At 39.5% G+C, this 17,886-nt stretch overlaps 1 protein-coding gene across 1 annotated transcript in view; it reads left to right on the forward strand.

The window, feature by feature from the left end:
• Nucleotides 1-3,761: 3,761 nt before the first annotated feature.
• LOC129274308 (RNA-binding protein 33-like) overlaps nucleotides 3,762-17,886 on the forward strand; it is a 36,383-nt gene continuing 22,258 nt past the window's right edge. The window contains exons 1-7 of the mRNA XM_064109000.1: nucleotides 3,762-3,931; nucleotides 10,242-10,373; nucleotides 11,831-12,267; nucleotides 15,143-15,431; nucleotides 15,640-15,796; nucleotides 16,235-16,942; nucleotides 17,622-17,689. Coding sequence (XP_063965070.1) covers nucleotides 10,284-10,373; nucleotides 11,831-12,267; nucleotides 15,143-15,431; nucleotides 15,640-15,796; nucleotides 16,235-16,942; nucleotides 17,622-17,689 — 1,749 coding nt within the window. The 5' untranslated portion in view covers nucleotides 3,762-3,931; nucleotides 10,242-10,283. The remainder of the gene's footprint in view (nucleotides 3,932-10,241; nucleotides 10,374-11,830; nucleotides 12,268-15,142; nucleotides 15,432-15,639; nucleotides 15,797-16,234; nucleotides 16,943-17,621; nucleotides 17,690-17,886) is intronic.

The following is a 17,886-nucleotide window of genomic DNA, read 5'->3' on the forward strand; positions in this document are numbered from 1 at the left end:
ACCCTAAACAAGTATTTTCCATATTCTGAAAATGCACCCTTAACAAGTATTGGCGTGTGAAACTCTACCCTTAATAACAAGTATTGGAAACAAAACGATACCCTTGGCAAGTATTCCCTGAATTGAACCCATAAACAAGTACAGCGATATATTAATTGCTACACGGACATCAGTTTTACCTTTTACATACACGTCCGGATACACGTACATCATTGGGTTTAGTACGGCCCCACCTCCCACACCCATAGGCGGCGGAAGCGGGGGGGGGGGGACGTGTCCCCCCCCCCCTAATTTTTTTTTTTTGCTTGTCAAAAATTTTTGGTTGATAACCTTTTTTTTTTTTTGCTTGTCAATTTTGTTTCCTGCGTCCCCCCTAAATTTTTTGGTTGATAACCTTTTTTTTCTTTTTTTTGCTTGTCAAAATTTTTTGGTTGATTACCTTTTTTTTTTTTTGCTTGTCAATTTTGTTTCCTGCGTCCCCCCTAAAATGGTTGGCTTCCGCCGCCAATGCCCACACCTCGCGCAAATCGGACTCTAAACACGTAGTGTACGTTGACTGTTGCTGTTTGGGCAAAAAGTATTCCTCTATAAAACATTTTAGTCTTTTTTATACCCTCGCAAATTTGACCCTAAACATGTAGCTCTCCTAGCGAAATAGTGTTTTTGACACCCTTATTAGCCCTATCTTGAAAAAGACATCATTTTTACGTGTTTTGTTGGTCGTGCATGGTATCCACTCGTCAATGTAAGTGCCCCCGGGGGCGGGGGGTTGTGGCACCCACACCTAAGTAAACATAATTTCAGTTTAATGTCTACGAGGAAGCGGTGTTAGAGCAAGAAAAACTGTAATATTATGGTAAAACTTAGCATTAGATAAGTCAAGCCATTTGCAAAATAAAATTGTGTAGGAGATAAATATGAAGAAAAGATTACAAATTTGAATATTGGAAAATGTTGTTTTGGAACACTTTACAACTTGAGTAAGGTGTTTAAAATGCCAGCATTTACATGTACTTTAAGATGCTTAAAGTGGCAGCATTTACTAATCTAAAGGCCTACTTTTTTCCAAAATGTCGGTATGGCCGGGGCAACTGCATGGGGGAATGCCCCCAGCATGTCACCCCTCCCCCCTTGGTGCCGACACTGATTAGGCCTATACATTTTATCTTGACAATAAGATGTGGACTACCCGAATGGTGATTGTGAGAAAGATTATCCGGCCAAGTCGCATTATGTCTACGGTATAACATGCTGATTTTGCCAAGTCGACTTAACAAAAATAAGCGCTTTATATATATTTCTCCCTAAGATAATATCGGGGTTTTTTTACCGGCTACACAGATGCACCCGTACTGACTCAACAGAATGTTTTCCTCCCGAGACAAAGGAAAATGACCCTATGCATTTGTATATAATATTTGTCAAATTGCATTCCCCAAATAAAACAAAGAGACATAAAAACATCTTACCAAGTCGACTTGACGAAAAAAATTAAATATAGAACTATCATCTTTCATTCTATCGCTTTTACCGCAAAAGATAGTTATTTTAGCTCACTTGCAGCGCTTGCTTATATCCAGATTTAAATACAAATCAATTTTTATCATTCGTCTTTGATAAATTGATTTACAATATTCCTACATAATTTTCGACATCACAAACGTGCAGCTTTCCCATTTGTCATGCGATAAAGTCATTTTATCCAAAAATGAAAGAAACTTTATCTAAGCTTTCAAAATCATCATGAATCAATACAAAATAACATCGCATATAAAGCAATCGCTCGCACACGCACAAATTAAAATCACAACCGGGGGGGCACTTCGATTGACGAGTGGATACATACGTGACCATGGGGTTTCGAAAAGCACCCTAAGCAAGTATTTTCCATGTTCTGAAAATGCACCCCTTAACAAGTCTTGGAGTGTGAAAACCTACCCTTAACACTGAGACAGTATTGGAAACAAAACCGTACCCTTGTATTTAAACTGACCCCCTATAAACAAGTACAACGATATCTTGATGTCACGGACGTGATCACAGACGTCATACCTTTACTTTCATTGGGTACCACCCATAGAGATATATACCAATAAAAGGGCTAATAAGTCCCCACAAACCTCACTCAAATTAATCGGACCCTAAACACGTAGTGTTGGGGCAAAAAATACATCCTTATACCCTTGCAAATTGGACCGTAAACACGTGCGTAGTTTTCCTAGCGAAATATATATACCCAGTTGTTGTGTGTCCGGACAGGTTGTGTATCCGGACAGTCGATTTTAAACAGCCAATTGAAAAAGTCCCGGGGGGCCACTTCCATTGACGAGTGGATACCATGCGCGACCATGAGATCTCAAAAAGCACCCTAAATACGTATTTTCCATATTCTGAAAATGCACCCCTTAACAAGTATTGGCGTGTGAAACCCTACCCTTAACAAGTATTGGAAACAAAACGATACTATTAAATTTGACCCTAAACACGTAGCTTTCCTATCGAAAATAGATACCCTTTTTTCATTATTTTAGTGTTTTTGACACCCTTATTACGTTACGTACGCAACGTGCCCTATCTTGAAAAAGACATCCTTTTTACGTGTTTTTTGGTCGCGCATGGTATCCATTCGTCAATGTAAATGCCCCCCCCCCCTCCCCGGGGGGAAAAGTTCACAATTCAAATCTCTTAAATGTTTAGCACAAAATGTTAGACAATATTATAGAGAACAAAATATTGATGATGATTAGCACTAATCAATGCACAGTTTTTGGGTAATCCAAAGACAAAAAAAGAAGGCTTAATTTTTGTTACTTGTCCGGACACCCAACCCCCCATCCTATACCCTTTTTTCATTATTTTAGTGTTTTTGACACCCTTATGGTACACTCGTCAATGGAAGTGGCCCCCGGCCGGCCCTGGGAATGTACAACAGCTCCCTTTGGCACTGGCCGGGGAGGGGCAGTCAAATATATATTGCTGTACACACGCGTGACCAAGTAACTTTCAAACACCCCATAAACGAGTTTTTCTCTGTGTGCAAAATAACCCCCTAAACAAGTTTTTCGCGGGCTTTATTTACACATTTTGGCCCCTAAACAAGTTGTCGCCAAAATATGACCTCAGGGGAAAAAGCTTGGGGGAAAAACATACCCTAAACACGTTTGGCTAGTCTTAAAAAAAGCTTTTGGTAAAAAACATACCCTAAATACGTTTGACCCCGCGATTGACCATTGACCAGTTTTTCAAAACCACCCTTTTTCTTGAAAATTTGTGTTTTTGATACCCGATTGAGTCCACACGCGGCGGACCGCGTCCAAAACTGAAAAAAACACCCCTTTAAACGAGTTTTTTTGGTCACGCGTGTGTACAGCAATATATTTGACTGGCCCCCCGGGAATAAAACAACTTTCATCATTTTCACCGAAATCTTCTGTTTTTATTGAGATCAAATTATCGTTAGGGTGACCTTCCCAGCGTTATGAATTTTACATGCGTTAATTTTCTTGCTTTTTATGTTAAATGAGTAAAAATCAAAGACATTTCCCTCTTAAAAATTAGATCTCAGTAGGAGTGAAAGTGATTTCTCTTTGTGTTCTACTATCGATGAATTTGAATTCAACTTTCGTTTATTTCATTATCGATTCTAATATTTAGATAAACAAGCAAGGGATGTATATTCCAAATAATTTCGTCGTTCTTTTATTTTTACATTTTCATTAAAAAACTGAATTTATTTGATCAAACAAATAATGCGTGCGCCCTCATCGTTGTAACACGATAAAGAGACATGGCGATACCCTGAAACTTTAATATTCGTGGGACAATATTTTGCTTCTAATCCCTGCTTTTGCTATTTTTGGGAGTGTATGCTGAGCATGGTGAGTTGACGTAATATCACCAGAATGCAGCAGATCTGATGAGTTGTTTTAAGGTAGGTGCTGAGAAGATCAAAATTGGTTTTTATCTAGTGTTTTGTCTGTACTGTACTGTAGACTTGTAGTTGATGGTGAGTGGCTTGTGCATTGTGTGGATCGGGCATGTCGGGCGCGGGCCGAGGTGGCTGGTACTGGTGCTGAGGCCGAGCCACCGGCCACCACGTGAAGGAATGGAGTGAGAAGGGAGCTCTGCCGCTTTACGCCGCAGGGAATCCCAGGCCAGGGTCCTACTTAGTCTTGAGGACGCAATGATGATGACTTTTTAAATAATGATATATACTTACTGACAGTTATACTTCTTCATCATTGACGTCTTGACACTCTTCCAGTCAGTAGGCGCAGAAGAGAAGCACCAAAACAAAGATGGATTTCCCTAGGAAATCCATCTGAAGACATAGGCTAAATGAATTTAAGTCAGTAGAGGCGCACGGCCAATATGGGAGACTCTCTCCAATAGGGGAGACAATCTCCCACATTGGAGACTTGCTTTGAAAAAGGACAAAAGAAACAACACCAACAAAAGCATGATTTTTTCCACTGGTTCACCCCGACCATTCGCCATACAGGAAAATGTACGGGGTGGGACTGATCTGAGACCAGTGCCGCTAACACTGTCATTTCTATGTAGGAACGCGCGAAGTAAAAGAGTCTGACTTACCAATTCTTGTGTTGACCCAAACGCAGATTTTGGTTCTACCATGGAGGTCCATGGTTCTACTTAAACAGGGGCCTGTTGCATGAAAGGGTCTTTCGTAGAACCATTCTACGTAAGAACGAGATATCGCTCAACTGTTTCACAAAGCCGATTTGGGCGATACGAAGAATGGTCCTTGGAAAGACACCTCCAGACATGTCCTACGTAGGCATGATCTTCTTTGCACACCGCCCGCCACCGTCGGCATTGAGAGAAAATGCGTTTACGGCAAGCCACACTGACATATCACCTTTAAACATATTTTTTAGGGGGTTGATGATGCATTTTATCTGGGATGGCGCCAAATTATTTTTTATATGGGGGTTAGTTGTCATCAATTTCAGGTCGACAAGAAGACCAAAAACGGATGTCATTTTAACTTCTCCGGGGGTAATGTAGGCCCAAATCATTTGTTTAAATATGTTTTATTTTATTCTTCCTCCGTCCTATCCCCACCCCTTTTCCATTAAAAAATAAATAAACTTGAACTATTGAAACGGGCGGCACTATCTCTCTGACCCCTCATGCTTCCTCATTATAGATAATTAAACAACATGAAAACAAATTTCTTTAAAAGAAATTATGTAAGGTAAGAATCGTGTTGATAACGTTCAGCAAAAAAAAACACAACAACAACAACAACAAAAAACGATACAAAACTAAGATATTAAACATGCTAAATCGTTTATTTAATTTATTTCATTTTCATTATGATTATTATTTTTTGATGAGATTAATTTTAATCAAGGAAAATTAATTCTTGCATTTGGGATGACTTGAGATGAAAAACAGTGAAACAAAATAAAAATCTGCAGTAACAAAATAGCTAATTAAATTTAAGATTAGGCCTATAGCTTACGAATCCATCACAATCATTACAAATGAAGATAAGTTCATCCGAGATTATGGAAAGTCCATACGAAGAGGCGCATTTTAAATCGCAGGGTAGGCTCCTTTCGGCTCTTATGTCACTGTTAAAGCAATCACGGTAGTCTCTATTCCTTAACTTTGACATGTTGAACATATACATTTTTTTATATTCTTAAACCTTATATTCTATTATATAAACTTCCATAAATTACTGATCAACTTTAAATATGACAAACGATTATGATCTTTGTAATTTTTAGCATTATTTCTCTTAATAGTATTTTTTCCATTGCGGATTGCACAACTTTGTCTATGTTTTAATTATTATTGCAAAGCACTACTTTATTCACTTGGACATGTTTGCACCAATGTTCATATTTTCCTTGTCTTCTGTTACTCGTCATGGAACTGAGGTATGTTTGTACTTTAAACACTCACATGTGTATTTCTTGCGTTATATCTGACAAATAAAATAAATTCGATTTTTCACACGCAGCCTCTCATATTTTCTTTTTTAGTCTCATACAATCAGACTCTGTTGATTTTGTTTACTCCATTCAAACCCTATTTCTACCTCAACAAATAACATATTAACGCATAATTTGCAAAATTATCATTATACATAAGTATTCTTTAAAAATACAGAATATTGAACTAATAAAATGTTGAAATTACTTAGTTAAATCAATTTTTATATCGGACAAGGGTCTCTTTCGTTGAAATATCAATGAAAGGTGTCTCTAAAAGGACACCGTGTTCTAAATAAGGGAAATAATGAAAATTTCGATTTTATTCAGTTATGTTTGTGAATCTTTAATTTTTTTTTTCTCTTTTACCTCATAAAGTAAGCTCCATACATCAATTCTACAATCAGTAATAAATAAAACATCATTTGATCTCCTTTTATTGAAATAAATGATTTTATGAAAAGTCGTCATTCCGAAATAAAAGGTTCAGGTGACGATGAAGACTAAATATTTTTCCGATACTATCGATATCAAACGATGTCGCGGACTTGGAAGACAAAATTGCCTTCGTGAAACGGAAAGCGCTGATTTGTCGCCAATCTTCCTATCTCGGAAGAATGGTCCTAGGACGTTCCTACGTATCGCTCATCTCGTCATGCAACAGGCCCCGGGATTCCAATGCCCAATGAGTCAAATATCGTCCTTCAACTGAAGATTTTTTTCTAAATCGGGTAAAATCATAAGGAATTTTTTCCTTATTCTTGTCTGGTCCATAGTCTCCTACGTAAGTATTTCAGCACGCCCTCTTGTGCTGAATAAAAGAAAGCTAGCCACTGAACAGTGGCGACCACAGAGCTGGTTACAATAAGCTCCTACCTGTTTCCGGTGAAGCATAATAGGATGCTCCGTGATCCGGGGAATGTAGTCTTTTTCTCACCTGACACCACTATACGTACCTAAGGGGCAGACTGCACCCCCTGACGAGTCACAACTCATGCAAGGGACGTACCCCTGCCCCCCTGACGAGTCACAAATGATCCCTGAAGAGCCACAAGTGGCCCCCTCTTTTGTTTGAACTTGAAGACCTTTTTTTTTTTTTCTTTTCAAATTTTTTGGCGGACGAAGTTGCCCCCCCCCCCTTGGAAAATCCTGGGTACGCCACTGCCTGACACTCAATATTTTGTTCAGTATTTTTTTTTTTACACAAGAATTATTGTTGTCACAGGCGGCGGAGGGGGGGGGGGTACACATTCAATACCCCTTAAATTTCAGGAGGAGGGGAGAGTTCCCCTTAAGAAATAAAGAAACAAAGAACAAAGACTGAGAAAAAAGTAAGAAATAAAAAATCAAAAGAATTCATTTACGCTCAGAAGAAAAAAGTAAGAAAGGGTAAGGGAAGAGGAAAACAGACAAATTATGCTCTGGATACAGTACTAGAAATATTATAGATAAGCCCCCCAAAATAGCCATTTGGAGTTTTTGGACTTTTTTATTCTTTAAACATGTTTATCTAGACGAAACAAAATTGTCAATCTGTCGAGGCTATCGAGACATGTTTACCAGAATGCATCACTAGTAGTGTGTCATCCATCCGGGTGGATGAACCTCTATGGCTTTGTGATATTTTTTTCTTTTTCGATTTGTCACGATCAAACACCATTGAACGAACCAAGAGTAGTGACGGCCACTCAAACCAACATAAGAAGAAGAAGAAGGTCACCGGAGGTGAAAAAATCAGTGAGTTTTTAGTCATTTTTCATATTATTTTCAGCAATTAGATCTTATTTGTTATATAAATTTATGTCAAGTATCACACTTGATCTAGTTCGATAAGGTCATGATGTTTGGGTGAGGGAAGGGGAGGAAAATAGTCGATGCTTTTTTTGGCCATGCTAGTGTATACACCCGAGAACGAGGTTATTATATTATAACCTCGTTCGTAGGATGAGTGATTTTTTCCACCCAAAATTTTGTCTCACTGAGGTCAGAAGCCCATTTGTTTTGTGTGTGATTGACAACAAAAATCCTTATCAAAACAAAAGTAGACGGTGAATTTTTAAAGTAGACGGTGAAAAGGGGTAATTTTTTTGCAGCAAATGTAAACAAAGGAAATTGGACTCCAAAACTGGAGACTGTCTCTGAAATTGGATACCCAAATTCTTTACAATTTAAGTCTCTGATATTGGAGATAATCTCCCACATTGGAGACAGTCTCCAAATCCAATATTGGCCGTGCGCCTCCACTGTAAGTTTATGAATTTTATTGATTTCTACACCTTCCTACGCCTAATGCGTAAGAAGGTTTTAAAAATTTTCACTAGAAAAGTAAAAAAATTAAGGTTTCTTACCAGACTGATGTCGCGTAGACCCCTCGATCCACATGTAAACGGTATGAGTAAACAACGCAAATACAATGGCGACGACCCTTGAACCGCTTATGTATTTTGTACATTACTTACTTCCGATACGCAATGCCGTTTTGAATAACAATTTATAGATAAAAAATATTATTTTACAAATATTAAAATTTTTTACGTAATTATACAAAATTGACATAATATTGCTAATTATTTATAATCACGTTAAAAATTTAATATTTGTAAAATAATATTTTTTATCTATAAAGATTTTGACGGTAAAGCGAGAAGTAATCGAAATTCGCTTACCTGTGCGGTATCGGTGAGAAAATAGATCCTCCGAGAATACCTTTCATAATTCATATAAAATATAGGAAAGTGAAATTCTAGGTCGATTTTGGTACGAGGTGAGAATTGCACACTTGTTTTGGTGGAATACTGTGTGGGGCAGTGGAAGACTTGCACTGCGCATGCTTACTATATTTTCATTCATAAATTGGCTCTCAGCAGTGGCTGGATGACGTCATGTAATAAGCAAAATGTACACGCCCGCTAGCGTTGAATGCTTCGCTATCCGTTCTATACAATTTGCCACTGTGCATTGACGGCAAGATCGTAAAATATAAAATCATTGACAAAAATGTGAAGTAGGTCAACATGGTCGATGGTTTTGCCGGTATCGTGATCTCAAAATTCTATTCCGATCGATGAATGCGCGCTGTGCTGTGGCACCCTGTGCTGGAAAACTATTCTGAAAAAGTGTGACCTAACTTCGCGGACCAAAGTTTTTGAGGAGATTTTAAAAAAAACTCAAGCTCAAATTAAAGATTAGATATTTTTATCAGATTGACGACAAAATGCTGTAGAATCAGTACCACATTGAACTCACATTTTTGATGATATCTGCTTGCAAAATGATGATAATTCAATCGTGATGCTTGTTGAGAATATCAGATTTCTTCGGAACGGGCGCTAATGCCAACGGTGCACTGTGCGGTGACAATTTTGGCGATCTTTTGTCAATATTTTCATGAATACTGAACTCATCCTGAAGAAACTTACGCCAAAGGATTTTTAGGTCGCTTTTCATGTTGATGATTCAGATTTTAAGGATATTGGCTAGTTTTTTAGATAATGACCGTCTGCGAAGTATAGACACGCGAAGTTTGGACTCACTGCCACAGGAAAATCGCAAGGCAAGCAACCTAAAAATTAGACTGAAAAATCTGCTGTTCTGCAAGAGTTTAACATTTTCAGATTTTTTTTAGTCCTGCTAGGGCTTACACAGAACCAGGCAGAAGGACATCTCCCATTGGCATTGGGCTCGTAATGGTGGAGGTTCGACCAACGCTTAACTAACTCAACATTTTCAGTTTAGGATGAACTGAAAATGGTAACACAAGCGTGATTGGCTGGCGCATTCGTATGCTCAAGCTGCAAAAGAAACATGACGATGATTGATCATTGGACCCGTGCACCGCACCGGCTCTTTGGAAATTAATTTTAGGATATCAAATGACATATTTCAAGAAACTAGTATGCTGATTGTTTTGTTAAAATGATAATTTTTACTCAAACGAATTGTTTTCTCTGTCAAAAGGAAGAAGTACGGAGTGATAGTAAGTGGGCGCGCTAGCGCATCTTTTCTCAATAGACGCTGTAGTGAAGCGTCGGTCGAACCTCCACCATTACGATTCCAATGGCAGTCTTCGGTCTATTGACGGACAGGATACCGCGGATCCAGTCGAAGTCTCAGCGGAGCATATCCATGACAGAAGAAGACTTATTTATTGGTCTACCTAAAAATGTACCTTATTAACCCACACCCCCCATGAAAAAAAATATATAACAAGGGATTGTGTGCACCCACCTTAATTCTATCAATGTTTTGTGCATTTATTTTCTCTCAATCAAGCAGTGATTAACAGAGGCTACAGACTCCTTGTGAATATCAACGAACATGGCAGACAATGCTGCTTCAAGGAAGCGAAGATCAGCAGAAGCTGCATTAGATGATGAACTCCTACAGGAAGAAAGCCCAACTAAAAAGGTAACACTAATATCTTGGAAAAGGGACTCAGGACTGATTTTTGATAAAGTGCTAAACATTTGTGCCAGATGGTGGGGGGGGCAATTTTTGTGAGAAAACTTTGTTGTCTTTGATGAGCACATACCCTAATCAACATTTCAGTTAAGTAGTGGGTCTCGCACAGGTTATAATTCATTGTCTCAATTTGAGCTAGAGTTTACAATAGAACATTTTTGTTGTCTATAAATCCTGCCGGCTCGTGTGTGTTTTTGACAAGCCAAGGGTTTACACTGATGTCATGTAATGCAACACTTTTATAATGTTATTGCAGTTGAAAATGTGATTATCCCCCAATAAACCATGCTTAAGCTTACAATATCAGAACCATGTACAGTGTAAATAATGAGAACCTTACACATAATGGTTTTATGTCAAGGAAACAGTTGAAGTTCTCATTAAAAGAATACACTGAAATACAAGAAACTAAATCTGCCCTTTTGGATTTCTGTACAGGGTGTTTCTAAAAAAAGGTAATCGAACTTACGAAGTTCAAATGTCAGCTTTATCAGGAATACATGATTTATTCTTGTCATTTCTATTCTACATAATTAAGTAACTCATCAACTTTAATTTGACACCTTGCTTGCATCACAATTGTCGCTGGTCACAGAGTTATGGTTCATCAAATGCGAAAGGTAAAAAACCTACTTTTTCTAAGTTTTGGGTTTTAATGTACACATGTACATGTACTTGCACGAAACCCACCTTGTAAGGCTTTGGTTTCATCAGAGATTTTTCCTGTAAATTTCAGTGAAATGTTACCCTTATAACTTTTTTTGCGAGTAAATGTTACAAAACCGGTGTCTAGCCCCAATTTTGGTTCAGCACATCCTTGATGGCTTGCAGGCACATGTTTAGCATAAGATAAATGTTTTTCCTCAATCCAGCAATGGTTAGAAGAGCAATGCAAAACATGCAGCATTGACTGTGAGGTACTTTGAAAAAGTTGAGTGTGTTGGTGCAAAAGTTAGGGGTGAACGACGTTTTCAACCGAGATTGAAGATACATGTAGGCAGTTAATATGTAGGCCTAATTGCCATTAACTCGCAAAAAGTTAACAGAGGAGATAGCATTTCACTGAATTTTAAAGGGAAAACTGATGAAACAAAGACCTTACAATAAGGTGGGTTTTTTGCATGTACATTAAAACCCAAAACTTGGAAAAAGTGGGTTTTGTACCTTTCCCCTTCGATGGACCATAACTTTGTTACCTATGACAATTGTGACGCAAGGAAGGTGTCAAATTAAAGTTGATGAGTTATTAAATTATGTAGAAAAGCAGTAACAAGAATAATTATGTATTTTGGATATGGATATCCTTTGAACTTCGGTTCCCTTTTTTTAGAAACACCCTGTGTAATGTTTTTTCTTTTGTCCGAGTTCTTGAAAACAATTTGTTTCTTATTGTACACCATCAGGTCAAAGACATTGCAGAAGATGAAGAGGAACTTGACGAAGATGCACTGCTTGGGAATAGTGATGGAGAGGAGAACCTGGATGACACAGGATTTACAGATGCCCAGAATTACAATCTGGAAGAAGAAGTTGGTCTCGAGGAGGAAGAGTATGGAGAGGAAGCAGCAGGCTTGTTGGAGGAGCAGACTGGTGAAGAGTTTGGTGGAGAATATCATGCAGAGGAGTATGCAGAAGGAGACGAAGCCTTCGCGGGAGGAGACTACGTAGAAGGAGAAGGGGAGGAGTATGCGGAAGGAGCCGAAGGGGAAGGATATGCAGGAGGGGAAGAGTATGCGGAGGGAGGAGGAGAACAATGGAATGAAGGGGAAGGAGCAGAGGAGTGGCAAGAGGGAGAAGCAGCAGAAGAGACATGGCATGAAGAACAAGACGCACAGGAAGAGTAAGTGTTTAGTGGCTTTGTAGTTTATACCTTGTTTCCTGTGATTCGATTGACTGACACAAGAAGCAAATTTGAATTCGGTGATTTTGTTCTCGGCAATGATTTTTACGACCCAGGACCTGTAGATCAACACAATATGAAACAAGGTGAACGTCACAAAAAACAAATAATTTCAAGTAAATTTTTTACTTGATAATGATTTACTAGTCTTGCAATTAACAGTACTGGCAATTAGTTGCAAATTTGCAATATTTTACTGATCTTTTTATTGCAAATAAGTTTTTGCAACACTTCCTAAAAAGCATCAACAAAGTTGAAGGTTCTGGGTTCATAAAATGTGTTCTCCTGGATTCAAGATCAATAAATGTGCTGTTTTTCTTTGATTAATTGTATTGGACCATGCACCTACATTACTGGAACAAATCTGAAGTAGTTGATACATAAAATTTATTTTTTATGCAATTTCTAAATCAAAGCAGTATTGTACAAGCAAGACCATGATGATGATTAAAAATAATCTACTGTGCTGTTCTAAGCATATTGTTATGATGAACATACATGTATGATATATATTTATATTTATTAGGTCCGACATCATCATCAAGCCTGCAGACAAAGGATCAGCCGTCGTTGTTATGGACCGCCAGCAGTACATCGATGAAGCCATGAAACATCTCAATAATCGATCTCACTATGCACTCCTCGATTCTGACCCTACTTGTAATTTCTCCCTACAGATCCAATTAACACTGAATGACATGAAAGAACACCAGCATCTCTCCGAGAAGGCCCACAAATTTCTCTCCCCTACTAATGCTAAACCTGCCCGCTTCTATCTCCTCCCGAAGATCCACAAACCTGGCAACCCCGGTCGACCCATCCTCTCAGGAAATGGTTCCTCAACAGAGAACATCTCCCTTTTTGTTGATTACCACATTAAGCCCCTTGTCTCACGTGCACCCTCTTACATCCACGACACTCCAGACTTTCTCAGGAAACTAAATGACATCAAGGACCAGATACCCGAGACTGCGATCATCGGCACTTTCGATGTTTCTTCACTGTACACCAGCATTCCCCACGACGAAGGTATCCAAGCATCATGTGAAGCCTTGGCCGCCAGTGGCCATTCCAGTCCCCCCATATCCGATATCAAATCTCTGATGTCTCATGTACTAACAAAAAACAACTTCACATTCATGGGCAAGCACTACCTACAGATATTCGGTACAGCAATGGGCACCCGGATGGCTCCTTCATTCGCCTGTCTCTTCATGACCAAGCTGGAACAGCAGATGTTAGATTCAGCCCCCTGTCGCCCATGGACTTAGTGGCGTTACATAGACAACATTTTCTTCATCTGGACCAGGGATGAAGATAGCCTCCATACATTCATTGACCACATCAATTCCTTCCACAGGACCATCAAATTCACTTCTGATTTCTCCCAACAGGAAACCCACTTCCTTGATGTCACAGTCCAGAAAAAGTCTAACGGTATCACCACTACCCTATACTCTAAACCCACAGATACCCACCAGTACCTCCACTCATCCAGCTGCCACCCCCGTCACTGCAAAACCGGCATCGCTTACAGTCAAGCCCTCAGACTTCGCCGTATCTGCTCCGAGGACCCTGATTTTTCCTTCCATGCCAGGAATTTGCAGAAACATCTCTGTGCCAGGGGCCAAGGGGCCAGGGCAGTCCAACTGGCAATTAACAAAGTTCGTTCTCTCCCCAGATCTGAAGTTCTCAAACCAAAAAGTGACAAGGAGACTACCGACAGAATACCGCTTGTGACCACCTTCCATCCCAATCTACCTTCTCTCCGCAAAATCCTGTGTGATAACCACCACATTTTACACACTTCTGATCATCTCCAACAGGCCGTTCCCGATACTCCCCTTCTAGCATACCGACGCCCACCGAATCTCAGGGACCGCATTGTTCGTGCTGAAGTGCCCTCCCTCACTAACCATTCTTCTCCCATACAGCATGGCACCTTCAAATGCACCAGCAACAGGTGCATCATATGTGAAATACACTTTCACGAGGGCGACACTTTCACCAGCAACTCTACCAGCCTGTCTCACCAAATCAAGGGCAACATAACATGCACTACCACTAATGTCGTATATCTCATCACTTGCAGAGTTTGTAGGGTACAATACATAGGGGAAACCAAGACCACACTCAAGAGACGATTCTACGGGCACAGATCCAGTTACACCATATGTGTATTTATATTTTTTCATATACATTTCTTTTTTGGATATATTTATATACATTTCACTTATAGATACATATTTACACTTACCTTCTTCTCTTAGTTTGTTTAATGCTTTATCATATATACTTATATGTCTTTTGCACATTATCAGTTGTTCCCCATTCTTTTCCTTTTTTCCCCCACTCTTATGCACCAGTTTATTATGCCTTTCTTTGTAACCTGTTTGACCCACCTCTCACTAATTCTCTAGTTATTCATCCCTCTATCACTGTTTTGTTCCAGATCCTGTTTGATGTTGCCTGCCTCATTATCTTAATCCCTCTTGGCCTTACTTACACTAACTTCCCCTTGTGTCTGCCTACTCCTTTTCTTTCATCCCCTTCACCTTCACTAACCTGATTGGTCTTCTCTACTCACTAATGCCCCTTTTGTCTCCTTGTTTCTAGTGTTGCTGTAGCTTGTTTGTGGTCTATATTATGGTTGTTCCACTTTATATGTTTGTCATTTTGCCTCCGACGAAGATTCTGCTAGGATCGAAAGCTTAGGCCCCTTTTTGACTTTCTAATATATATTTATACAATATAAGATATTCATTATATATATATTTGACATCCACTTTCCATTTGACCTTCAACTTACTTCTAGACTTCAAGAAGAGGTTAATGCTTCGGAGGGCCTCGAACTCTTCGATGATACTGGTGATGTTCTCGACATCGACATCCCGGATGATAGCCTGGTCGATGACCTCAACGTGACTGCTGAGAACCAGTCCTTTGCGTCGCAGGCTAGTGTAAATGACCCCGTTTCTTCAACGCCCCTCACCACGCCAAAGAATGAGAAGCCCAAGCCTGGTCCTCCAAGAGAGGAGGAGGAGACATCGCTGGTGGATGCAGACACCACAGGTCAGGAGGAGGAGGATGAAGAAGACACTGAGGTAAATTTAAAATTATAGTAACCATTTCCTTTGAATAATATCCCTAAAAAAAAGTGTTGCAGTTAGAAAAGGAAAAACTTACACTTTTCGCAGTATTACTCCTCCATCATGATATCATGTCATGCCCATTACAGCTCATACAAGTGACTAAAATTCATTGTAGCTAGGGAATGACGATTAAAATCATTTATATTTGTTGTATCATCAGCAGACGGAAAAGACCACACAGGACACCGAAGAGACCAGTGAGAGTGAGGAGGAGAAAGAAGATGAGGATGGGAGAGGTGGTAGGTTCAAGTCAGAGAGACAGACTGTTATGGTGTCTCTCAAGAGCACAAGGACAAGAAACATTCCAGATACATTAGGTAAGTTGGAATTTTATTCAGGAGGAGCAGTATGGTCATTAGCGATATTACTACTATCATTATCATTATCGTCATGGCAGCATGGTAGTTTTCATTGTCAATTATATCATAATCTAGATCATTCCCATATACACCATCCTCATCATAATCACCATCGTTGTCATCATCATCATTATCATCATCTTCAAAATTATCAATACCAACATCATCATGTCATCATCATTATCAAAATCTTCATCATAATCTTCCTCATTATCATCACCAGCTGTATTATGAATTAGCAGCATTGTCATCTTTCTTGTCATGAAATTATATAAATTATCATCATCATCCCTTCTATTTTCATAATCGTTCCCATTTGTTCTGATATTGATCTGATACTATTGTACCTACTCTTGAAGTCTTAATTGTGGTGTTTCTATTTGGTCCCTTTACCAGAAATATCACAGGAGGTTCAACAGCAGATTGACGAGTTTGAGAGGAAATCCAAGGAGGAGAGACAGCAGAGGAGACATGGAAGGAGAGGACGAGGAGGGAGGGGACGAGGAGAGAGGGGAAGAGGAAGAGGAGGTTTTCAAGGAAGAGGAGGTTTTCAAGGCCCTCCTGGTCCTAGGGGATTCCCCCCACACATGGGTCGCCCTCCTCACATGCGACCCCCTCATCCGAACTTCATGGGTAGAGGTCCTTACATGGGAGACCCTCGTATGAGGCCTCCGTTTGGTCCTCGGCAAGGGCTCTTGGGTCCAAGGCCTAGCTGGGACGGCCGGCCACCCCATGTCATAGACAACATGATGATGCATCAACAGGCTCAAATGCACCAGATTCCGCCTGCTCCAGAGCCTCTGTTCCCGGAGGGACCACCGCACCAGCCACCCAGAGGACCGTCCCCTGTACCTCCACAACAACCACAAGTACAACCTCCACCACTGCAGCAACAAGTACAACCTCCACTACTGCAGCAACAAGTACAACCTCCACCACTGCAGCAACAACCAATGCAACAGCCACCGCAGCAACAAAAAAACTTTCAGCAACCAGTGCCACTCTCCCAGCCTCCACCATCAAGTCAAGCACAGACAGCAACTGTGATGCCCAAGAAGATCCACATTAATCCACACTTCAAGCCAAAAGTTCAGCCACCTACTTGTAAGTCGAAATGTTTAATACCTCGGTCACATTTGCTCTACGGCGAGTCGAAAACAGCCGTTTTATTCATTTCTATTCAAACCACCTATATTTAGCTGGTACATAAAATGTTAAAACGGCTGTTTTCGACTCGCTGTACGGCCGCCGTATAAAAATGTGACCGAGGTATAAAGGTATATATGTAGATGAGGGTTATAATTGATGTACATGTAGGTATTCATTTTGTTCTCCATAAAGACACATACAGGTATTAGGAAAGGAAATTTGTAAAGTTAACATTACAAACATGTAAAGAATACATGTAATTTGAATAAACAGTGCAAAACTCGTCAAATGAGGGGTCAACAAAAAATGTCATTTGGCCAAGGTCCTCTTGATTTCAAGTTCTATGAAATGCACTTTTCTCAATTGAAAACTTAATTTTACCTGTGCACTCAATATAAATAGTATTTCATGCATGATTTTATGAGCCATTAGGATTTATGGACTTAAAATTTAATGATATATAAGGCAGCTTCTTGCTTGTGATGTCACAAAATATTTTTTTTTACAAATTCATAACTTTTTTCTTTAGGGGATTTTCGTATTATGTAAAAAGACAGCTTAAACATTCAAATCAAGCTTGCCTGTATGTATATTTAGAAACCTGAATTGTTCATGTTTGTTTATTCCTTAATAGCTGGAGCGCCACCACAACAAGTTGCACCGCATCAAGGGCCACCACAGCAACAGCAGCAACCTTATCAGGTATAGCAAGATGTTCATTTTACCATTCAATTGCAATATGCACATCAAATAGGCTATTCTGCAACTGCCTACTTAATTTCTCAAAAATGCAAAAAGCCCTCACTGCGATGTTTCATGGCTTTTTTCCTTTGAATCTCTCAGCTCTTTTAAGTCCAAATTTCCGAATATACGTTTAATTTTATACCTGCATGTCTGAC

Source organism: Lytechinus pictus, chromosome 13, assembly GCF_037042905.1.
Source record: "Lytechinus pictus isolate F3 Inbred chromosome 13, Lp3.0, whole genome shotgun sequence".
NCBI classification, from domain to species: Eukaryota; Metazoa; Echinodermata; class Echinoidea; order Temnopleuroida; family Toxopneustidae; genus Lytechinus; species Lytechinus pictus.